At 36.1% G+C, this 26067-nt stretch overlaps 2 protein-coding genes across 2 annotated transcripts in view; one reads left to right on the top strand and one right to left on the bottom strand.

The window, feature by feature from the left end:
- The window catches only part of LOC139946033 (uncharacterized), a 42467-nt gene extending 22182 nt beyond the window's left edge, over window positions 1–20285 (bottom strand). The window contains exons 1-4 of the mRNA XM_071943616.1: window positions 20023–20285; window positions 4933–5009; window positions 1880–1974; window positions 286–431 (exon numbers count right to left, since the gene is read on the bottom strand). Coding sequence (XP_071799717.1) covers window positions 286–431; window positions 1880–1974; window positions 4933–5009; window positions 20023–20170 — 466 coding nt within the window. The 5' untranslated portion in view covers window positions 20171–20285. The remainder of the gene's footprint in view (window positions 1–285; window positions 432–1879; window positions 1975–4932; window positions 5010–20022) is intronic.
- Window positions 20286–21474: 1189 nt separating this feature from the next.
- LOC139946057 (uncharacterized) lies at window positions 21475–24944 on the top strand. Its single transcript, XM_071943653.1, has 3 exons — window positions 21475–22003; window positions 22641–22941; window positions 23279–24944. Exons 1-3 carry the CDS (start codon window positions 21890–21892, stop codon window positions 23284–23286), a joined length of 423 nt encoding a protein of 140 aa, XP_071799754.1. The 5' UTR covers window positions 21475–21889; the 3' UTR covers window positions 23287–24944.
- The last annotated feature ends 1123 nt before the right edge of the window (window positions 24945–26067 follow it).

Raw genomic sequence — 26067 nt, forward strand, 5'->3', positions numbered from 1 at the left:
TGTACCAGAAACATGTATCCCAGTTCCCAAGTTTTATACTGAAGATAATTTCTGACTATTTGACTAATACTGTTGTGACCCACTCTCTGGAATGACTTAGGGGCCTTACCACTTCAAGTTTGTAATATTATTTCTAGTGTTGAATCTTTTTAGATTAGTTTGAAAAGTAGCCCGTTTTTAACTTATGGCTCGTCTGTAATTGTTCTTTGTCTGATTTTTGAGTACCTTAACTAGGTGGATTTTGGCGCCTTAGAAATACTCTATTTGATTAATATCATGGCTTACCGGTGATTGTGATATCAGCACAGCTATGGAATATGTATTGCAGGTCAGGGTTACCAGTGGCCCATTCAGCAGCATGACGATTTAAGACCAAGCTGTAATCACCCTCCATCATGTCACTAGGTATCTGAACTTCATGCTTAATGGTCCTGTAATAAAAAGTCAGAAAATCAGTTAGAGGGTTTGGATTCTTTTTTTGTATGACACAAAACAAAACTGTCCTGATGAGTAAGCTGACCATAAAGATAAATTATTTATTAAGCCATTAGTGCTGCTTAGTGGAAGAATAGAAATTAGTATGTCCACACGTCATACCTTCAACACATTGTCAACAGTTCACAAAGTATGCTTAGCAGATGTTTCAAGACAGACATTTTACATTAAAGGGTCCGGGTACTTTTTGTAGGACAAAAAACACAATGTCCACAAATTTAATAATAATGTTTGAGTTTATATAGCGCTTTTTCACTCCCGAATGGGTGTCTCAAAGCGCTTCAAATTATAACCCCTGGTCACTGGGCCTTAATTCACTCCTTAAGCCATCTCAGCTCCCTGGGGAGTATACAGCCTCGTGCAACAAATGCGCTACTCAGCTAAATCAATCACAATAACCATCTCTGCCCTCACAGGTCCCCATTTACCCCCGGGTGGAGAGAAGCAATAATAGTTAAGTGTCTTGCTCAGGGACACAAGTGTCACGACCGGGATTTGAACCCACACAATGCTGAACAGAATCAGCAGAGCTTGAATTTGGTGCTCTTAACCGCTCGGCCACGACACCCCATTAAACTTGCACAGTTGAAAGATATTGATAGTAGAAAGTTTCCCTTAAAATATAACTTGCTGAGGCGATGTAGTTTTTAAGAAATGAGTAAAACAACTTCATCTTCGTCTCAGTGAAAATCTGTCTCACAACAAGTGAATTTTTATTTTATTTTAGCATAATAGGCTGATGTATTTATGCAATTCTCTGGAAAACATTGCTCTGTGATGTTCACTTATTGTTCGCAAAAGACTAATGAAGCTGAAACTTCTATGGGTAAAATATATTACATATATCTTCATTCACAGTGAGAGGGAATTCATGCCATGGCCATAAAACTTGATCTACAAAAGGTATCAAAACCCCTTCAGTCTTGGTCAAGCAAGACAAAATACACATTGTGTTTCTCAATTTCAAATTATAGCAAGTAAATAAAGTTACAGAGCACTGTATGCATTGACAGACTAGAAGATGAATGCACTGATTGCTTTAATACCTCAGTAAATGTATCATGACCTTACCATTGTTGATAAGTAAATCACGCTGGTTGGCATAAATGTTAGCCAAACATTCAACCATAGCCTATTTGAAACAGATGTTCAGACCAAATTCAACAATTGAACAAATATTTTTAATTAAAAAAGACATCTGCCATGATTGCTTGATTTGTTTTTAACAAATTCAACACTATTTTTGAACTGCGTGACAATGTTACAAACTGTGGCCATCTGTTTTTGTTGTGCATTTATGACTTTAATTCTATAGTTTTCCAAAAACTTTGTAGGCAAAAACTCAGGCTGTGATGATGCAATAGAAAGGTTTAGAAATACTTACGTGGTATCATCAAGTCCAATCCAGCCTTCGGGTGATGTTAAATTAGCCAGGACCTCAGTGCCATTACGACCGATAATGAACAACTTGTATCCACCCTAAAAAAAATACATCAAGTTGAATCAGCATTATTGTCGCATCAAGTTTTATCTGCTCTTAGTTTTTCTCTAATGCCAATGCCTCTATTTAGGTTTTAGTAATATCTTTATTGTAGAATGCGTTTCTGTATTGTAAGTGCCTCGATAATTAATTGTTGTGTTTTAATCCAACCATACTTTGCATTGTCATGTGGTTGAGAATAAATTAATAACATTCTATGAGTATTGTGTATTGGTTGACTTGATGCAGACTGTGTCTATACTGGCCATGTTTTACATTTGCCATAAACCCAACAAAACTACCATATTAATTCCAATATCATCTTAAAAATAAAAGGTCATTTGCAGTAAACCTGGGGGCATTGATGACAATCATTTAATTCTTGCAATGTTCCTTCAAAAAGAAAATAATAAAACTCTCTTACAAGATTCAAAGTACAAAATAAACTGATTGTACCAAACAAGAAAGTGATCACACTAAAAGTGCATGAATAATGGGCAGCAAATGACTTGGGCACCTGCTCACCAGTGTAGACGTTATAATACACAAGGTTGGTCAAATCAACAGGGCCCAATTTCATTAATCCTGTAAGCACAAAAATGTGCAATCACAGAAAAGTATTATGGTACCCGACAACATTCCACAAAGTTTCCATTGTTGCAACTGGTCCACCACTCAAGTTTTGCTTATTTTTTACTTGACAGCTTGGCCCAATATCATAAAACTGTTAAGCACAGAAACATGCTTAACACAGAATAATATTATACCTAGTGGAATCAGATTACAAGCCTTAAATACACACAAGTATTTTTTCTGCTTAATAGCTATAGAGGTGTGAGCAGTGGTCATTCAGAAAAGTCTCTCAATCGGTTCAACAAAATTCATTAAACCAATTTTACATGTTCCATCAAAAAGAAAAAACTTTCCAACAAGAATTCAAACAGGCATAATTGACCAGATGATTAGAGTAAAGCAAATATATAATCTAAAATCTCTTCAGGTGTAGAACCTAATCTAGCATGACATCATACACAATAACTGTAGAAGTTGTGGTCCTTAACGCTACAATACACCTCAATGGTCCATTATCAACCTCCAGAAAAGGGAGTACAAAGTGTTTTTACAACTCACCAGAATGCAACAAATTTATTTTTTTAAACCTGTGACCTTCAATCTTCAGCTTTAGGTCGTACAGCAAAGTCACCATGATTGGACAAATAATTTATATATATATATTTTTTTTACATCAGTTTGACAAATTGACCAGTCTCCAAAGTTACTGTATCATTCTGATCAGTTTATAGTGTTATAGGTACACTAGGGCAGAAATTGAATGACATAGCAGAATTTCCTGACTCTATCGTTTCTTTTATAAATCTGACTGTTTTATTTGTAAACAATTTTAGCGAATGCACCCCAGCTTTATAATTTGACTTGAAACTGTTCTTAAAAACAATTAGTCTGATCTATAGGAATATGTTCTAAACTGGCTGATAATTGCTATGTGCTTTGCTCTCATGTGCCACCACTTTCATGTTTGTACTTTGATTAAATGTGTAATTAGCAATTAGTGATGTTATCAGACTCATTAGTCTAATCTAAAGCAATTCTTCAGTTTGTCTCTATTTTTCATCAGTCTCAAAGGCATACTATGTATGGATGTGAATATAAAATGTCCTATCAATTCAATTCAATTCAAACTGATATTTATTTCCATACTTCATGAAAACAGAGTACAAACAATGTTTTTAAGGAATAACCAATAAACAAAGCTATTTAATGAAGGTGCGAAAAAATAAATAAATATCCTTTCCACTTTTTACACTTCATCCCATTTGATGGCAAAACATCAGCCATCTCTGTGCTTGCTTTTCTCAAAAATTGCATTTTCAAGTTAGACTGTTTGGTAATGGAAGGGCAGAATATTGCAGGGTATTTTAAAAGTACATGATGTTATAACAGAAGTAACTTTTCATCAGGGATAAAGAATATTCATTTTGGTTTGACTACATGACGGTAGTAGAAAAGTCACAACCCCCAGGCAGATTTTGACAGATCAATAAGTGGTGATGTATATTGATGCAAGCTGATGTAGCCAACTTATTGACACACATTGATGTAGTAAACATCATGTACTTATATTGATTTGAAGAACACAATTAGTGTGCGCAATTAGTACAGAAGGTGTGCTTGCTATGTGTTCAACCATATGTGTGTGTCCTTCTCATACTATTCAGGTACAATCCATATAGAATCCAGCCATCTATATGAACTGTAGTTGAAGTTTGGAGCCTATAGTGGCTTGATAGCCACTAGACACCTTTGGTAATTGGCAATGACCAAGTGTTTTCAGCCTGTTATATTGTACATTTCGTGTACCTTTTGTGTTATTATTATTGTATATTTCTAGCTTTAATTTTCCTGTTTGCTTACTTATTCGTTTATATTTTCTTTGCTTATTCCAGGGTTCTACCCATACAAAAGACAGCATTTTGAGCATCACGCAAATTGGGTGGGGATATGCGCAAGTTTTAGTTGATATGGATATTTTTAGTATAAAGCGCTATATAAATGGAATCATTATTATTATTATATCCCAACATGCATAAAATAACAAATCTGTAAAATTTTGACTCTTGGTAATCGAGGTTGCAGGAAAATTAAAGAAAAAGCCACCCTTGTTTACCTCTTTCTCAAAAAACTCATCAGAGGGAGCCATTCCTCACAAAGTTTTATACTATATCAACAGCTCTCCGATGCTCGTTACCAAGTGAGTTTTTATGCTCACAGATACTTTGAGTAAACATTTACCAATAGTGTCCAGTACTAGTATACAGAACCTTGATCTGGCCCTGTGTGTACACATAGCATTTCATCCTTAAGCATCTTTGAAGTAAGATGAGCCATTTCAGCCCACTGATGGGACCCCTTTAAGTACACATTACACAAGAACTTACCCTATGTGCATATGCAAGGTGCCATGTCACATTGATGGTGTCCCCTGGTGATAAGGTAGTCACTGGACCTCCAGGAGCTGAGAAACAAAAATAAGAAACAAAAACTTTCAATTACATATTTATTTGTTACTAAATTAATCTGACTGGATAAATGAAGTACTGCATATTGCATTAAGTATTTTGTGCTCAGTCATTGGACACCTTTGGTAAATGTCAAAGACCAGTCTTCTTACTTTGTGTATCTCAACAATGCACAACAAACCTGCGAAAATTTAGTCGTCAAAGTTGCGAGACAACAATGGAAGAAAAAAACACCCAGACACACAAAGTTTGTGTGCTTTTAGGTGCTTGGTTTTGTGACCTCAAAATCCATTCTGAGGTCTCGAAATCATATCCAAATTTTTTAGTGGAAAATTACTTCTTTCTCGAAAACTATGTTACTTCATACAGCTCTTCATTACTTGTTACCAAGTAAGTTTTCATGCTAACAATTATTTTGAGTAATTACCAATAGTGTCCACTGCCTTTAAGTATGCAATATTTACGTGCAATGACCAACTGCGAGTTATCTATTCTTTGACGTCTGACAGGGACGGGACTCGGTAGTGTGTTTTGTGACATTAGCTGAAGTGTATACACAATTATATAATCAATTGTAAATTTACTTTCATTTTTTTTCTCAAGGCAGCAAACACAGTTTTGAACGAGAGTAGGGCACCCAGAATGAACCCAGGCATTAAATATGATCTGAAATGATAAAACTTACATCTTATCTGAATTAAACTCTACTGCATAAATGACTTTAAAGGATTTGGGTACTTTTTCAAATTGTCCATAGATTTACATTAAACTTACAGGGTTTGAAGATAATAGTAGTGGAAAGTTTCCTTTCAAGTCTTACTTACTGAGGTGCTGTAGTTTTTGAGAAATGAGTAAAACAATGTTATGAAAATCTGTTTGTAAATGATTAAAATAATTTTCGTCTCATGAGACAAAAATTGTTTTGATGACATTGTTTTACTCATTTCTCAAAAACTACAGCACCTCAGTAAGTAAGATTTGAAAGGATACTTTCCACGTAATTTTTTCAGGGAAGCGTTCTACTATCATTATCTTTAAACTGTGTAAGTTTAGTGTAATTATGTGGACATTGTGTTTTTTGTTCTACAAAAGTTACATAGACCCTTTAAATTTTATACAGTTAAATTGTTTTCACTATAGGCCATGCTGAAATATCAATAGCAGTTTTTCTCTTGCAGTTTGCATGGTTTACTGAGTCACCTTTCAGCAATCCAGCCATATACACCCACCCCCATGAATTTATAAATAGTATCACAATACATGACATACTCTCAACGCGAGTGTTGACATTTAAAGTTGCCCTTTTCTTTCTTTTCAAGTTCAAAGTCCTTGAATGTTACCTGCAGTCACTGGTGAAGAATTAATTCAGTCAAACTATACTTTTGTTCGGGATGTGTATTTTAAAGACATAATAATCATGCTTTCATGCGAAAAAATACCTGCTCGTACGGGTTTATAGTATGACCGTTCAAGTGAATTTGATTTTGATAAAACTGTTAATCTACAAAATCTTGCCTACATGATGAATCTTTCCATAAGGTTCATTCTTTTTAAATCCAACCCCAACTTTTTAAAAAATTTATTCTTTGACATCTGACATGGGGTGTGTTTTGCGATACTAGCTGGTGTATATACATGTACAATGACAGCTGTAGGGCTATGTATGTTCCATTTTTTTAGTGAAAATTAAAGCTTTTTGATACTTACTCCTGCATAGAGTTTGCACATAATAATTATATCACAAGCACTTTGTTTCAAACTTTGATCATTCCTCTTTGCCAAAAATGTGTCTGATTTGTACAAGCAATGAGAGAAAGATTGCACATGGTGTGCCCCTTTTTCAATGACTGAGTTTTTGTTCTGAAAGGAGAAAAAAAGTACCTGGAACCATGCTGGAACCAAGAGACAACACCCATAGTTCAAACTACTTTGCCTATAAAAATAATCCCCCCGTAAGTGTGTCTTTCAGACTTCCAAGACCCCAAGCTGTGGTAGGCTTTGTGATGCAGGAAACATCCAATGACTTCTTCCCTTATCTTCATAATGGTTCTTTTCTCCAAGAGAGTTCCAACTTGTCATCTTCAAAAGATTAACCCACAAAGGACCAGGATGCAGAGAGAGAGTATCTTCATTTACGAAACCTTGAAATGCAGTGACTTGCATGATCCTTAATTTCAGCAAAAGTATACTGTTTTCATACAGAGACCAACTTGCTGGGTGATGCACATCCATGAAAGAAGGTTTGTTTGATCTTATAGAGTGTCGAAGAGGATTTCAGAACCAAATGATTAGTAATTTTGAAAGTGACTTTTTCTCACTGTTGCCTTTACCTGCAAGGGTTTGTTTAGATGATCTTCCCATCAAGGGAACTCGGCAAACTCCCACGAGGGGATATAAACACCAAGCTGGCAACAGCCAATCTCTCTCACAAACATTGGTTTAACGTCTATGATTATGAGTTGCACAAATCAAGAAATTGTGATTCAGTAACTAGACAACAATAATTATTCTTGTTATTCTTATTATTTCGTGTACCACCCCCCCCCCCCCCACACTGGAGGTTGCTCCTACATGTTACTGCCCTCAAGCCGGCTCCTCATTACACATATTTTCACATTTTGTATTATTCTCAGTGAACAGATTCCCTTTTTGTAAAGATGAGCAAACCGACTGCTACACAAAATGTATCAGATGCTACTAAAAAATCACAATTTGCTACTCAATTAGCACCCAGTGCACAATATAAATTTATGACATAAGCCATAAGACATAATCAAACTTTATTGATCTTCAAAAGAAGAAATTGCGTTGCTCACACAAGTTTTTAAAAACACACCAAATGTGAAAATGTAACAACAGGCAGACACCAAAATAGCACAAGATACAACGCACAAGTGTATAGTGTTTGTTTGTTGCTAAGTAAATTTGCTGACCAAATTGTTCCCTGGAACTAGTATTTTTTGTTCTTAAAGATAATTTTGACTGTTGCAATTTTTATTTGTTAAATGTTCCTTCATGGGGATTAAAATGAAATAAAATGAAATATCTTTGTCTGAACAGAGTTACTTTTCTTCAACAACAAAAAAGGGGAAAATTGACCTTGCTGGTAGGCCTATTGATAATTTTACATACTTGACAGAAATCCCAACCTTCCACCGTAGAAACAGCTCAATAAGAAGTATTTGAAATCCTCAGACACAGCATAACAATAGCAACCATAACAAGAACTTCCCGATTGATATTGTCCAGAAAAAAACACACATAATGAAAAAAACTTCAGTGTGATTTGTAGCCAAGGACATTCATTTTCAAGAATCTCTCAATCACAGTAGGGATCTCAGATGAAAAATCATTTTTCATTTCATCTCGTAATTTTGATGGATTGCAACTGTAGTTGAAAGTGTTTTATTTGACAAAATCCTTGTGGATTTAGTGGCCTTATACATGTACTGAAAACACTTTGCAATAAGATTGATATATGACCTCAATTTGTGTTTCAAAGGAAGAATATTTCAGTAATTTGTTTTCTTATTATTGCAAAAATTCAGAAGTCAACAAAAGATTTTATTGTTTAAGAAAGGCAAGCTTGCAGAGAGTGAAGATGTCAATTGATTGGTTTTTTTTTCAATGATGTGTGACTATGATAAAATATTATGGAAAATGTATAGGCCTACCAAGCCATAACGACATGGGATTTTGAGGCATTGCATGGTGAGGTTTCACTAAAGGCCTACATTTGTTTTGCAGTAACATCTATCTTGCTAGATTTTGTTTTTTTGTGGACTTGTCTTGATTTATTTTCTACTACCACAGAGTAGATTCAGAATTCGGGAGACTTCTCAGTTCTGAAAAGAACTGTCATGCTTTTTAACTACTACAAGCAGAGTATAGGAAATCGGCTGGGACTACTTCTTTTCGCTTTATTGGATCGAGGGGACTTCTCTTTATTAACTTCACTTCTATAGAGCGAGTTCTAGTTGGTCTCAACATAACAAGCAATCATTCAATTGTGTGTCCATTAATCTATGTATAGTATCATGATGTCATTATTACATGTATTACTTTGACAGCTTCATAACAAATTGAATCAATTATTTCTTGTTATATTGTCCTCAAACATATCAGGCTCTTTTGCTGGCGCATGTTCCTTTTTTTAACCTATGAAACAAACATACAGAGCAAGTGCTTTTGGCTTTTGAAGATGTGTGATTCAAATAAAGCACTTTAGGATTGAAACTACCTCTATAGCTACCGGGCACTACTCTAGAATTGCAAAGGTGGTGGGTACGAATCCCACCCAAGTATTATGCCTGTGATTTTTTTCACAGAACTCGGGGCAGTACCGAGTAATACAGTGCGTACATACATCGGTGTAAGAGTAAAACCAAAATTAATAATTGTTATCCCTGATGCAAATTTAACATCTCTTTACATACATACATACAACTAAATATTTATAAAGCGCCTTTACATCAAGATCAAAGCGCTGGAAAAAGCAAGACCAATGGAACTATAAATACAACAAATTACATCAGATACAAGTGAGTTTTGAGAGATTCTTTTAACAAAGGCAAAGAGTTACAATTTCTGATGCGTACTGGGAGGTTGTTCCATATTCGCGGAGCAATAAAGGAGAAAGTCCGGTTGTGAGCAGATGAGAGTGTTCTGATGGTTGGGTGTATAACTAACAGCAGTTCCCAATGAGGATAAAAATTCAAATGTATTTGCATTTATGAATATTCACCCCTTTAGTAAAATAAATCTTGGATTCATCCTTGACAATAAAGTTGATAGGACATATTTGTAATTTAATTTAATTTTTTTTACATGGTGTAACTGCATGGAATTTCCATACTCCCCCTTCACTTTTCAACACACATATCAAATAAGTGACAACAATCAAATTGATCTGTGAAGGGCTGGTCTCAACGACTATATAATTCCTTCTCTAATATTATTAGGAAAATTCAAGGTCAGCATTTTACCTTGATAAGTAGTTATATAGAAAATGTGGCTCACTGGAGGACAGTTAACAACTGCTGACTATTGTATCTCTCAATGAAAATATGGAAGGCAAAAGCAGAAAGGGAGGTGGCATTGAATGAAAGAGTTTCTATGACAACTATGTGTTTTCATAATTCTGAACACATCAGAAGGAATAGCATACTTCCTGTTTCAATTTAACATCCTTAAAGGCAGTGTACACTATTGGTAATTGTCAAAGACTAGCCTTCACAGTTGGTGTGTCTCAACATATGCATAAATAACAAACCTGTGAAAATTTGAGCTCAATCGGTAATCGAACTTGCGAGATAATAATGAAAGAAAAAACACCCTTGTCACACGAAGTTCTGTGCGTTTAGATGGTTGATTTCGAGACCTCAAGTTCTAAACTTGAGGTCTTGAAATCAAATTCATGGAAAATTACTTCTTTCTCGAAAGCTATGGCACTTCAGAGGGAGCTGTTTCTCACAATGTTTTATACCATCAACCTCTCCCCATTACTTGTCACCAAGAAAGGTGTTATGCAAATAATTATTTTGAGTAATTACCAATAGTGTCCACTGCCTTTAAGAAATGAGTAGGATATGAGGCTTGCTTATGAATCAAGAACTAAAATCATGAACTCAAATATTTTGAATTTGAATGGCTTTTGTCTTTTCCGGTAACTTTTCTTTGCATGCTCTTCAGTTTCCTTTGTGATTCTTTAGTACTAATGATCCGCTTTTTCATTTAGGATCATAAAATGTATAATTCGTTTTTTGATCTAACCTTATATTTAAATGTAATGTTGGCATTGTAATTTATAGAGAGCTTGAGGTGCACTACAGTTTCCAATGGTTAGGTTTTTAACTTTTTAACATTGCCTGAATAAATTATTATCTCATTTTGTCGCCATTTTCTTGAAGTGACAAATCTGCACTGCAGTCACAACTCTGTGTTTAAAGAAAATCATGTTTGAGTTTTTAAAACTGCTGTTTTAGAGACTGCAGACTAAAAAAAAAATGACTACTTAAAGACACTGGACACTTTTGGTAATTGTCAAAGACCAGTCTTCTCACTCGCTGTATCTCAACATTTTGAGCTCTCGGTCGTCGAAGTTGCGAGATAATATTGAAAGAAAAAACACCCTTGTCACACGACGTTGTGTGCTTTCAGATGCTTGATTTTCAAATTCTAAATCTGAGGTCTCGAAATCAAATTTGTGGAAAATTCCCTCTTTCTCAATACTACACTACTTCAGGGGGAGCTGTTTCTCACAATGTTTTCTACTATCAACCCCTGCCCATTACTCATTATCAAGTAAGGTACTATGCTAATAATTATTTTGAATAATTACCAATAGTGTCCACTGCCTTCAATTTATACATAACTGGCCATATTTGTTTTTCAATCTTGCAACTCTTTGGCTAAGTTGTTTTTCTTAAAACTCAAACAAAACAATGTGCACAAAGAATGATGTATACAAACTTAGTGAAAACGATAAGCTTAAAATAAGTTATCATTTTGCATAATAAATTCATTGCAGCACTATTGTACAAGGTTAGTTATATAATAGTTTGCCTTCCCCATATTAATTTTTATACGGGGATCCTATGCAATTGCTAAAAACTATGTCTTAAAGACACTGGACACTATTGGTAATTGTTATGTCAAAGACCAGTCTTCTCACTTGGTGTATCTCAACATATGCATGTAATAACAAACCTGTGAAAATTTGAGCTCGATTGGTCGCCGGAGTTGCGAGATAACTATGAAAGAAAAAACACCCCTGCCACACAAAGTTGTGTGCTTTCAGATTCTAAACTTGAGGTCGCGAAACCAAATTCGTGAGAAATTACTTCTTTCTCGAAAACTTAGTCACTTCAGAGGAAGCCGTTTCTCACAATGTTTTCTACTATCAACCTGTCCCCATTACTCGTTACCAAGTAAGGTTTTATGCTGATAATTATTTTGAGTAATTACCAATAGTGTCCACTGCCTTTAAAAAATATCTTTTAAAAACATTCTTCAAGAGATTTTTAATGTGCACATTTATATTTTTTGAGAAAATATGTTGATATGATATCATGTTACACTCTTTAGAAATGGCAACGTTTTTGAATGGTTAGTTTGACAGATCCATAAAAAGAACTTGAAATACATGACTGATTATAATAATAATCTGTCTGACTTCAAAAACATAACAAAAATGCATCCCTCAAACCAGCATGATTTAGCATCATTAATTTCATATTCAGCATTTACATGATAAATTGGCAGTATTAGAAACACAAAGCATTGGCTGGTTGCGTTCTCCATTATAAAATGAGAATGGTTTCCTAAAAGTTCGTTACATGTACTGAAATATTATAAGTAGACATTCAAATTAAAATTTGTCAGTTCCTGCATTAAGTAATATAACTCGCGCAGTATCGTGACCAGGACTTCTAGTTTCCATGGTAACACAGCCTTCATTAAAATTGAATGGATTCTAGCCTCGAATATAAAGTTCGGCATACTGTAGTGTTTCCATTATTTATAGTCATAGTTTTCAGCGAGCAAATTCGAGAAAAATAATGAGGAACGGAAAAAAAATGGCACGGTGTTTATACTGCGCTGTTCTTTGTTGTGGGCTTTACTGTTCAGCCAATTATTTTTTTGGCATCATTGAAAACAAGATTTAAAGATTTGGAGTGTTGCTTAAACTGAAAGGTTTCTGAAACTACAAACAACCGCTATTCAAAATGTCATTAAAGGCAGTGGACACTATTGGTAATTGTCAAAGACTAGCCTTCACAGTTGGTGTATCTCAACATATGCATGAAATAACAAACCTGTGAAAATTTAAGCTCAATCTGTCATCAAAGTTGCGAGGTAATAATGAAAGAAGAAAACACCCTTGTCACAGAAGTTGTGTGCGTTTAGATGGTTGATTTCGAGACCTCAAGTCCTAAACTTGAGGTCTCAAAATCAAATTCGTGGAAAATTACTACTTTCTCCAAACCTATGCCACTTCAGAGGGAGCTGTTTCTCACAATGTTTTATACCACCAACCTCTCCCCATTACTTGTCACCAAGAAAGGTTTTATGCTAATAATTATTTTGAGTAATTACCAATAGTGTCCACTGCCTTTAAATGGATTTAATCTTATTATGGTACAGTCAATGGAATAGGTTGATGCTCACTTTTATTTAATAAGGTTGAACTTTGCTCATGAAACTTTTTCTCCACCATATCCACTTAAAGGCCCTGTGGCACATTTGGTAATTGTCAAAGACGAGTGTTCTCACTCTGTGTATACAAATACCAACATAAGCATAAAATAACAAACCTGTGAAAATTTGGACTGGATTGGTCATTGTTTGTTACCAAGTAGGCTAAGCTTTAAAGGGTCTGTACTTTTTGTAGGACAAAACACACAATGTCTACAGATTTATACTAAACTTACACAGTTTGAAGATAATGATGGTAGAAAGCTTCCCTAAAAATAATACTTGCTGAAGTGCTATAGTTTTTGAGACATGAGTAAAACAATGTCATGAAAATAATTTTCGTCTCGGTGATCATGAGACGTAAATTATTTTAGCATGTAATTTCATGACATTGTTTTACTCATTTCTCAAAAACTACAGCACCTCAGCAACTAATATTTTAAGGTACGCTTTCTATTATCGTTATCTTCAAACAGTGTAAGTTTAATGTAAATCCATGGACATCGTGTTTTGTGTTACAAAAAGTACCAAAATCCTTTAATGCTACCAATTAACTTGAGTTAATTTACCAATAGTGTCCAGTACCTTTAAGCTTTGTAACATTGATTTAATGGTATACAAGGGATATCACTGAATAGTAAAAACACCATAGGGTACAATTACTTTCTACTTGATAGTTTATCTCAAAAGTTTGTACACCTCTGCCAGTGTAGGCCTACAGACCTAATGTTGCAAAACACAGACATTCTGTTTGCTGACGAATTCAAATAAAAGCTGTAACAACTATCCCTGAATTAAATTTGACAAGGTAATCATGCTCTACTGAAGTGTGAGGTAAAAATTGTGTCCATAAGTGGTGGATTTTTTTGTGTTGAGGCAATTATAAGAAGGAGTACAAAGCATGAAACTTTGCACCACATGGGGTCTCACACCCATGGATGATTTTTCCTGTTGTTGTTGCAATTTCAGGACAACAATTATTATAATAGTGCCTATAATGCCATATTACGCTATTCTCATCATTGTGGACGTCAACCCGATGTGACAGGCCAAACATTAGGTGCAAAAGAGCATTAAGATTCAAGACGCCTGTGGTTTTTTATCTATTTTGTTCCCACAGTGGAAAATGCACACAGCCAGCACTGTACAGTGACAGTAATGTTCTTTTTGACCAGGTGCTAAGACGTCTTCAGAACATCTGAGATAAAGATTAGGAAAAAGACAGCAAGAAGCTTGCGCTGCCATCGTTTTCAGGACAGCAATGATAATAGTGCCTAACATCTTTTTACATTAATCTCATCACTGTACGTCAACAAATGTGACAGGCTCAAAAAAATGTGGAAAAGAGCATTAAGATGTAAGACGCCTGTGGTTTTTAATTTTTGTTTTCCACAATGGACACTGCCCAAAGCCAGCACTGTTCAATGTTCAATGCACTTTTTTAACGAATTAATTAGACGTCTCAAGAACAACTGAAATAAAGATTAAGAAAAATACTCCCATGAAACTTGCACTGGCATCCTGGGCTAGAAGCATTAACAACTGACATGGGAAACAAAATCAAGGATGTTCACATTACACCCAGAATGCAAATGGGTCATAAATGTTCAGAAGCACTTTTTTGAACCATTATCTAGTGCTGTGAGCATTCTAAGAAATCAGCTTATAAATAATCATGCAATTTGTGGGATGCAGTAGGTCCTACATTCTCAATTTACGATTTTTTTTTGATTTTTTTTTTCATTAAAGGGAAACATTTCGATGAGAGTATTATTAAAGGAATCAATGTGTGGTGAAGAGGTTTTCAACTAGTGGTTTAATCCCAACGAGGCCTGGTTCTTGATAACTTTACCGAGACGAAGTCGAGGTAAATTATAAAGAACCAGGTCTCGGCGGGTTTAAACCACTGCATGTAGTTGAAAACCGATTCAACACACTTTGATTCCCATTCATAAATACCTTTTCGGTCAAAAACATCATCACTTTTTGGTCAAAAAGTAAAATAAATGCAAAAATTGTAATTGTTAAATGATTTCTTTCAACACAACACCCCTTCAGCTATGAAATGGTAGAGCCCTCCGCCGGCCTCGGGTAAACAACTCCTTATAAGACCTCAGATTGTGGCACAACTGTTTCAGCCGTTGCTCTCGACCAATAGGAATGAAGAAACTGTCTAATAAGAACAGGTGCAAGGTCGCGTGTCACACCCATGAATTAACACTTTTTACCGGTCATAAACAAAGGTTTATACACACCCACATGACGCGCTCTCCACCAATAGGAATAGCGAAACTGTCTGAGGTATTTATGAATATGAAACAATAGTATTTATATAGGGTATTTAATCGATATCCATAATGTAATTAAAGGGAAGCATTTGATGAGAGTATATTATGAAATAATAGTATTTATATAGGGTATTTAATCCATCCATCATGTACATTTTTATATAGTTTTACAACAACATTGAGGGTAAATACTGATATTCATTGACAGATTATTTCAGGTTATTCTGTCAAAAAAATGTTTCTTCAGTCATATTAAGGTCTCGAATGACATGGCAAAACTTAAATGCATTATAATAAAGTTGGCATGGTTACTGTCTAGACCCATATACATGTACTTGAATCCACTACCTCTCCTAGCTGAAGGTTAACACAATGATTGGTCACTATCCAACTCATATAGTCTAATCTCTAACAATGCAACAATAAGCTGTTTCACAAACATAGACACGCCCATCCTTCAGTGTTATAAGCTAAGGACACTTGGGGCTGTGAACCACACTGAGGAGAGAAAAACACAATACAGCTTTGGCTGAATTTATGCCATCTCATTTAGTAATTGGTACTATGCATGATTACATTAAAAACGCTAAAACTACAACTACCCGTAGTATTAACAATCCTGTTTCAGCATATCTTATTCCTGTCATTTGAATGAAACTCATTGTGATGTTGTTGTTTACAACATGATCTGCTAGGATTTCTTAAGGGACATTCAATACACAGGTACCAGTAGGTACATGTGTACATAGTCAGCCGAAGTTTCATTTATAAAAGCTTCCTAAATAAACACACACCTTAAAGGGAAGGTACACCTTTGGTTAATGTCAAAGACCAGTCTTCTCACTTGGTGTATCCCATCATAACCATAAAATAACAAGCCTGTAAAAATTTGGGCTCAATTGGTCATCAAAGTTGTGAGAAAATGATGGGAAAGAAAAAATACCCTTGTCGGACGAATTTGTGTGCTTTCAGATAGGAATAAAAGACTTCTGGCTAGAAGTCTTTTATTCTTTTAGTGAGAAGTTACCTCTTTCTCAAAAGCTATGCTTCTTCAGAGGGAGCCGTTTCTCACAATGTTTTACACTATCAACAGCTCTCCAATGCTCGTTACCAAGTCAGTTTTTAAGTTAATTTTTGTTTTGAGTAGTTACCAAACGTATATACCTTCCCTTTAAGACCCAATTGGGAGGCATGTGCAGGGCTCAATTGCATAGAGCTGGAATTACACACAAGCCACAAATGGCTTTTTTTGCCCTGGTATTGGCATTGGTGGTGACCAGGGGGCATGGAGCAACTACCTCCCTTGCCTATGCTGAAGTAAATCAGACATGGGCAATAGTGCAGTTTGAAAAAGATATTCTGCTTTCATCTAATGTGGCCTTTCGCTGGTTGTACTTACAAGAAAAAGATGTTTAAACTAATTTATATACAGCGTAAAAAGACTTTTATTGTAGACCAGAGAATTTGTAGACCAGAATCATAATGAAAAGAGCACAGTTTAGCATTTGAGCTGTTTTTAGGACAATCACTCAGAGAAGGGTTAACTTATTTTGTTATGGGCAGTCAATACTCAACAGAATTGAAGGATATTTGTATTTATTAGTTTATATTAAAAATGCAGTGAGGTTATTACTTAAAGGAAAGGTAAACGTTTGATAATTACTCAAAACAAATATTAACTTAAAGTGCATTAAAGAGCTGTTTACAGTATCAAACATTGTAGGAAACGACTCCCTCTGAAATAACGTAGTTTTTGAGAAAGAGGTAATTTCTCACCAAAATAATATGAGACTTCTAGCTAGAAGTCTTTTATTCTTATCTGATAACACACAAATTCGTCCGACAAGGGTGTTTTTTCTTTCACATCTTTTTCTCACAACTTTGATGACCAATTGAGCCCAAATTTTTACAGGCTTGTTATTTTAAGGTTATGATGGGATACACCAAGTGAGAAGACTGGTCTTTGAGTCTTTGACAATTACCAAATGTGTACCTTCCCTTTAAAAACACAAGACTGCTGGACTTGTAAGTTTACTGGCCTGGACACTAAAATCACTGGCCTGGTGCTTTGCTGTCCAGTGTTAATTGTGAGCCCTGCCCTGTGTCTAGACGAATGCTACCCAGGTGCTACTGAAGGAGCTTAGTGTTTGAATATGAAGGGATCAAAGACCACTCAAAGGTGATTCCCATCATGTCATTATGTACATTCTCATACCATGTGCCATGTCATTGATTTACCAATAACATCTGTACTTCACACAACATGTATTAAACAGATTGGAGGATTTGATAAAAAGAAACTAAAAACAAAAACTATAGGCCAATATATAACACTTACAGCAGTCTACAAAATGAAATTACCACAATTTTGTCAATGATCATCTTTAGAACAAAATTCACTCCTATCCAAATAAATTAAATCTGATAATCTCTGCTATACAAATCCAAAAGAAATATTTTACTTTTAAGAAGTTTCTCATCATTTCCCTGGTATTGATGTTCTTGTTTTATCAGAACCTACTGTGTGTCAAAATGTATACATGTTGAACAGTAACACTTTAATTGACTTTAGAAAATGTTATTTATCGTTCTGAAAACAAAGTACCAAAATGTCTGTACCAAAGATATTCAAATAAGACATGAAATGAAAACAATAAATTAACTGTTTTTTAAAGACTTTATGTGACCCTCTATAATATTCATCAGAGTCACATGGAAAAAGGGAAAAAAGACATAATCATTTTAAAAGTTTTTCAATATTGAAATTAATTTTTACCATTCAAGATGAAGTCTAATCGTTTTACTCATTTCTAAATGAGAAATATAGCAAGTCAGGCAAGAATACATCTGGAAAGTTCAACTCTGGTCATCTTCAGTTGCTGCTTATTTTATTCACAAATTCTGTCAATTTGTATTTGTACTCTGTCAACCTTACCAATGTTTTATGTCTACAAGCATTGGTATTTCTATGGTTTATAAACCATGATTTTCATGCTTCAATTTTTATGGTTTATAAACCATGTTTTTAAGATGACCCAATTTTCATGGTTTATAAACCATGATTTGTACACCATGAATTTGATGCTTCATTTTTCTGGTTTATGCGTAAAGTTTCCATGGTTTATGAACCATGATTTACAAATGTTTGTTGCATGTTCATGGTTTGTAAACCATAAACTTACACCAAAAAAATACTACTGGTATGTAAACCATAAAAAGGATTTGGCAACACTTTTTATGGTTTACATCTAATTGCTGTAAACCATGGTAAAAACATGCCGTAAAAGTGTCAAACAATTAATTGACAGACGGCGCCCCATAGTAGTACATACAATACTGCAGTGACTTTGTCAATCTGCATAATTCAATAAAATTAACCTACATTGCTTTTTTTATTAGTTTGTTGGAATTAGCAACTTCATTCTTCTTGTTCAAAACTTTCAACAACAAAAAGTTTGTTTTTGTACAAATAAGGTTGTATTAAACAATCTTAAGCAGGTCGATTTTAATCATTATCATTTCTAAATTCTTTTTTACTATCTAATCTGTTTTATTCATTTGTTTTCTCACAAGGCAGTTCATTTGGCACTCGAGATGGCTGAGAGGTTTCTGTCTCAGGCCTTATGTGGACCACAGTTCGTAACCCACCAACCTATAGACGATGTGACCTGTGACATCACATGTTTACAAAAGACCCTCAAAGGGGCTTCCTGCAGGCAGGATTTGTACACAGCCTAATGGAAGAAATCATAAATCTTATATTTTATGGAGATTGCACTGTCTAATTCTTATCCACTTTTGATATGATGAAAAGGTGAACATCTCAAAACTTGTCCAGCTTTACTTTCATAATTCTTTGATATGTGTGGAATATATGACACAAAATGTCAACTTTCCCATAGTATTGTGCTTGCCAGAATACTGAAATAATGTACAAGGTCACACTTATTGTAAACAAAGTTCACATGGTCTATACATAAGCGGATTAGGTTTTTGCGTGGGCCTCCCCCCTTTGCCCCCCCCCCCCACGTCTAAAAGCCTTGCCCTCAGTATTGTCACTTTATTGTCTTCTTTTACACTAGCAAAAGTTTGTGTGACGTTTCAATGAAGATGTTTTGCTGACCGTCCGTCAGATTAGATTCCGGGAAATTGTCCTTATTCTGCCACAACTTCTTCATTCGTTATGAAATAAAGTATATAAATTACTCAAATGAGGTATTCAAGTAGGTAAAAACAAGGAGTAATAAGAAATAATGAGTGAAAAAAATGTGGCATGATACGAACAGTTTTCCCGGATTTCCAATAGCAAAACATGAGTAGGCCCACGCAAAGATGGGCATTCTAAAAGTTTGACCATTCAAAAAGTCCACATGATAAACAGAATAACACAGACTGGAAAGCAGGTTTCACAAAGCTGTTAATTCAGGGGCCGTTAATTCATCTCTCGACAATTAACTTGGCCACCAAAATCTTCAAGAAAATCAATCGGCAAATGTAACGCGTACAATAAATTGATTCTACTTACATGATGGCATGCCACAGGGACCTTGCGTTCTGATATTATCGAGAAAATCGAAAGCGTACGTTCTCGCCGGAGGAAATACCAGCCGAACGTGTGCCGTGACGATGCCGATTACTCCAGCAAACACAACCCATCTCACAAACTGCAGCATCTTTTGCTCACTTCCAAGGGTAAACTTGAGAGATAAGCAACTTCTGGTGGCTTGATCTGTCTTAATAATATGCGGTTTACCGATCAGCGCGGTTTACTACAATGACTGCTTTCGGGTGAATGATGATCCCTGACGCTACGAGATTATGATGGGACGCAGTCGGCTAGCCTGATTGGCTTACGACCACAACGGTAGTTACCTGTGTAATTTCACTTAGTGTGACAAAGGGCGCGCAAACAATAACTGCATGCGAAGTGCAATATCATCAGACACGATGTACGTCACTGGTACCATGGAGGAAGGAAACGCAAGATCTTTTCATAAAGTGCGATTTTAAACTTTGTATGGATAGGCTGATGCTTCACGGAGGGAAAAAAGGCGATCGCCTCCATTGTCAGCCTCGGTGCCGTTGAAAGCTAGGATGATGTACAAACTCCCTCATAGGATGTACAACTCAGCGTGTTTCAATATAAAACTTACCCATACAACTTATTTGACGTAACCCACCGTATGCGCCGATTTATTATTTTCATACGTCGGCATACGCTGACTAAAACGTCAAGGTTTGACAGGGGCTTTAGTTTCAGGTTTTCATATAATTATATTCTACATAATGTCTTTTTCAGAGAAAGTTCAAGAGTAAATCCTTTAGATAGACACTTAATTCGCATAAAAAGTTTATCAGCGATTTTGCAAAGCCCTCACAAAACATTGCGCTGTCGCGACCAGCAATGGCGCTGCAGCTAGTCGGCATTGAGAGCCACGCTATAGTTATATCTTTTTGGGAAACAATAACGTGCATAAAACTGTTGAACTCCACCTGCAGAACCCCACGAAGCAATTTAACTACATGACTTAGTATATATTTGTTTTATATAAATCAGACGTAAGTAATATAAACTACTTCTGATCTCCAGAAGAGATTGGTAAGTGATGTAAAATTTGTCTGACGCGGCTGTTGTCTACCACCAGCACGCATCTCCTCGTGCGACCGCACCCGAGCTAGCCTTGCTCAAGGCAGTCGAATTATTCACTCCGAAAAAAGACCGCCGCTGTATAAAAACCCACCCCTATTCACTGTGCGTAAAACCCACCCGTATTCACTGTGCGTAACATCGCACGACACGATGCCCCCGTACACTATCCGCATGCGGAGGCCGTCAGGCCGACAGCCTTGCCTTGTCGGATCTGTGTTGAAGCCACTGACCTCATTACTGTAATAAGCGAAGAGTTCCCACGGTCAGCTCATTACCATAATGCCCGCGAAAGACGAGACATGTTTACCTCACACACCACCACCACGGTAGTCTTGAAGTCAAGACGGTAATTGTTAAGCGCGGTGTGTAGTTACAGCGCGGTGTAGCTGCGGGGACGATACACACACCCTCGATCCCAGTATGTGTGTGTGAGTCAGTCGCAATTACCGTCTTGAATCACTTGTACCCAGCTTTGTACACATGCAATGGGACTTGCTACCAAAATTGGACGGAGCAGTTTGATTGGTTTAGAATCGCGAAAACATGAATATTCATAAAACATCTTGCAGAGTATGGCATCATGGAGTTTGGTCGCTGTGTGTACATTGTGTGTTTATGTACTCGGTCAATCCAAAAAGCGAACTTATACAGCATTTCTTCAGAGCATGGAGGTAGAAATAGAGTGACATGGAGCCCTGTGAAGGGTGAAGAAAGTATAAACTGGGGGTTTCCGTGGAGCTGAATGGAGGCTGATAGAAGTGATAGACAGAGGGTCAGACAGAGATGCTTTCGTAAATTTACCAGCTGGCATGACTGGTCACTGTGGTGTGGGTATGGGAAGTCGGCAATTTACCAGGTAGGTCTATTTTATCCATGTGTACTCACGAAGCTTTTAAAATTTAAGCCCAGATAGGTAATTAGATTTAGTATAGAATTAACCTAATTTCAAACTGACTTGCCCAATTAATTTAACAGTCAATATAATTTATAAATATATGACATACTAAAACTCTTTCAGCGGTTTGTTGTTGATTTGTAATTGTAGACCCTTTCTACTATTCTCTATGTATGTGGTAGACCCAGTCCCCAGTCAGCCTCTCCGGGCCGGGCAGAGGCTCTGTACGTTATTTTACCATTTTGACATTTGCATGTTCGGTTCGTATTCTCTAGACACAAACATGCAAATAAAATTAGAAAAATGAGGAGAGCCACAGCTACTGGGTCTCCTGAAGTTTGTGATAGGTCGATTAATGATTGAATCATAGAGAAAAGAACTTTATTGACCCTTAAATTTAAAGAAAAAATCATACAATAATAAGTAAACAATAGTGACCATAGTAATTAAAAGTGAGAGAACTAAGACACTACTAACTTTCCATTTGCACCCAGTATGTCTTGCATGAAAGGACAAATCATTGACATTGTAACCAGGTATGTACTTCATGCATTCATAATTTTCTAATTATTCACACTAATTTTCTACCCCACACTAGGCTCGACGAGGGACTTCTACAGAGGGCACGGCCATTGCAGTAGTCAGTTCTCCTCTCATTGCTTTGATGAAAGAAGTGAAAATGCTAAGACTTGAGAGAATGGAGTTAGAGCAGTACATTGGTGACATAAAGGAGGATGCAATTGAGAGAGTTCAAGTACAACAAAGAAAATGTTTGCTGGTCTCTTCTGGCCCAGAAACCCTCCTGGGGCCCTTTGGCAGAAGTCTACTGACAATACATCCTCCTCCTATGAATACCAGCCAAACCTTTTTGTTGACAAAGGTCATTGTGCAGCAAAATGGTAAGCAATTATAATTAAAGTATTTGGTTAGAAAATACACAATACATGAAAATTTAAGGTGAGAGCAATAGTGAATCCAATTATCGTCTTTCACCTAAGTCATTGTTTTCTGATAACTTCTTTGTGCAATTTGCAAGGCACAAATGTTGTTATGTACTGGAGGAACAGTAGATTATGGTCGCAAGTTGTTTTTTTTTATGCCATGAATGTACATGTCCAGTTTGTGTATGTGGTTACTCTTTGTCAACAGAAGTTTCAATTGGAAAGCTTTCTTCAAATGTAGGTAACCTTACAAGAAAATACATTTTGTTTCTTTTTATTTGTTTTACCAAAACAGGGGAATGATATCTGTTGAGGTTGAAGCTTATCGGAGCTGCTATAGTCATTTGGCTGAACTACGCTCCCTTGTGTCGCGCAGTGTTGTGGGGATGGCTCTGACAGAAACAGCTTCTCCTGATATGCGGAAGACCAATGAATCATCTCTTGGGATGTCTGATGTAGGAACTTTAACTGCAGTCTCCCCAGAGCAAACCAATATTAATTACTCTGTTGTAAACACTCATTGTGAGTATTAGTTGTACTAATACAAATTATTAGAATAAGGGAATAGGGTAGCGACGAGTTCTTAAACTGCCTTTTAAAACCTGCAGGGTCATGGTCGTGCAACATAGGCCCGAGCCGAAGGCAAGGGTCTTTATTGCAGGAGTTTGACCTTGCAAGAACTGCAGTTTAAAGGCCGAGTCACACTGCAGTGATAACAAAAACGATAACGATGACGATGCGGATAGAACGCGTTCTATTGGTTGAATTGCTCCACGTAGAATACGTGCACGCTCCATCAACCAATAGAATGTGTTATCTTTACTTCGATATTGTTATCGTTCTGCTTACTGCTTCAGTGGGACTGGGCCTTAATTAAGTCACTACTCATTTATCGCATTCATAAATGCCTTTTTTTGGTAAAAGGCGTAAAAAAGTAATAAACTCTCTAAAACTTAACTGTTTTTCGAGGTCCTCGAGCTCTGTACATGTGTTGCATTTTTATGACTGAGACATTTTTCGGATATATGCATTCGTGTGTGTTGTGTAGTAAACATTATCGTATTCATGGGCTATAATGGCGTGGCGAGATCCATCACCCCTGGGAACGAGGTTATGGGCTAGCCCGCACAAACATATCCAAAAACAACCGGTTAAAACAGCCCAAGCTGGTCATTCAGCCGTTTAAACACCCCCATGTGACGTGCTCTCCACCAATAGAAATAGCAAAACTATCTGAGGTGGTTATGAATAAACTATTAGTAAACTATTAATCACTTGTGACTAAATGAGGAGTGTTAGCCTTTTCTCAGAGGACTTCAAATACATTTTTGTACACACAAAACTAGCTATAGTACAAACTTATTCTCCCACACCATGCTGCTGCAAAGCTTCAAACGCCCCTATTGAATATGATATGATAAAACTGTTTGATTGCTCCACTTCCAAAATTTACTTTGAGTTCCACCCTAGCTCTTTCAAATCAAAGTCAAAATTTTCATCAGGTGAAATACTTTCTGCAAAGTACTGAAAAGTTTTGTTTATTTTTTATTTTTGAGAGAAAGTATTTTATTTGACAGAAAGTATTTTATTTGTTGACAGTATTTTTGTAATTTACTGAAGGTTTTTCCCTTATATTAATATAAATTGAAAAGTCTTTCATTTCTTATAAACACATTTGGCTTGTTACATTAAAACAATGTATGTCCCGATTAACAAATAATGTTTTGTATTGGTTGTCATTTGAGTGGCACACCCTTTAAATGCTGAATTTCACCTAGCATGCCTAGGAAACTAAATGTCTTCAGCCAAAGTATGTATTTAGTTGGGTAATGTTAATAAAAAATAAATGTTTACTCTGCAGTTTATGGAGAAATGTGAGTTATTTATTTTCGATTACTTTCACTCTAGAATTGTTTTGTCAAAGTGTTTGTTATACATGAATGAATGTCTGCAAGATTAAGAAGGCTCAAAATATTGGAAAGGGAAGTCTGGAAAGGCACGTAGTGTTCGACCTGGCTTTGTGTTGAACATTGCCTGAATTTGGTCAATCGGTTGTGCTGCTTGTCCAACCTTTAAAACAAAAATCGTATGCTCAATTGCCCAGTCCATTTCACTATGTTTGAGCATATCCTAATGACAGGCAACTTTATTCTCATCATGATTAAGCCTGACGAAAATCGAACAGTGAGTAAACAGCAGAGCTTCTGTCACCAGGGGATGGGAGCTTGCACAATCTTGCGGTAAACGGGAATCAAAGTTGTGGGTCGCGAATATATGTGACTATCGAAAACATATGACCCGACGTTATGCTTTCAACCGCAAATGAAGATTGATTCGATTTGTCAACATTGAAGTAGATTCTGCAGCTAAGTAAAAGTGAGTTTCAAACTAGACAAACTCGCCACATTTTGCGAGTACTGGTGGCCATTTCACCAATATTACAACCACGCAATATTGCGATTTGTACCCATGCAACACGTGAGTTACGCAGATACGTACGTGCAGCCGGGTTGTAAACATAGACGTGGTATGATCCGTTGTTTTGTTTTATAAATTCTACATTGGCAAGCTTATTATTCTGCCATGAAAGTGGTATTGTAAGCTAGTGTAATTGTATATTCTTCCTTTATGATAATCCTTGCTATTTTCACCGGCTCATTATTTGAGAACAATGATTTATGATTGCCAATACAAAACGAGACCGACGAGGGACTGTGAACGAGTTTATTTTCCGGAGTAATCTGCAAACAACGGCAAATCACATGGAGCAAAAGGAGCTAACAGGGCGCACACTTCATTCTTTGATAGGGGGATTTATTATTGAGAGTAACATTTTATGAAAATGCATTGGTCAAATTTATATTAAAAGAAGTCACAAAATTGTTTTGAAGATTAAAATAAATACTATGTTTTCCAAATTGATGTTAGCAAATAGAATGTTATTAATAAAATTACAAAACAAAACTTACAGAAAAGATACATTCCTATGTTGATAATGAATTCTTCCAATTTTGCCAGACAAGCTACCATTGGCCCTCTCTATGGTATCTTTTGCATATGCATTGTATAATTTACAATAAATGA

This window comes from Asterias amurensis, chromosome 13, assembly GCF_032118995.1.
Source record: "Asterias amurensis chromosome 13, ASM3211899v1".
Classification (NCBI taxonomy): domain Eukaryota; kingdom Metazoa; phylum Echinodermata; class Asteroidea; order Forcipulatida; family Asteriidae; genus Asterias; species Asterias amurensis.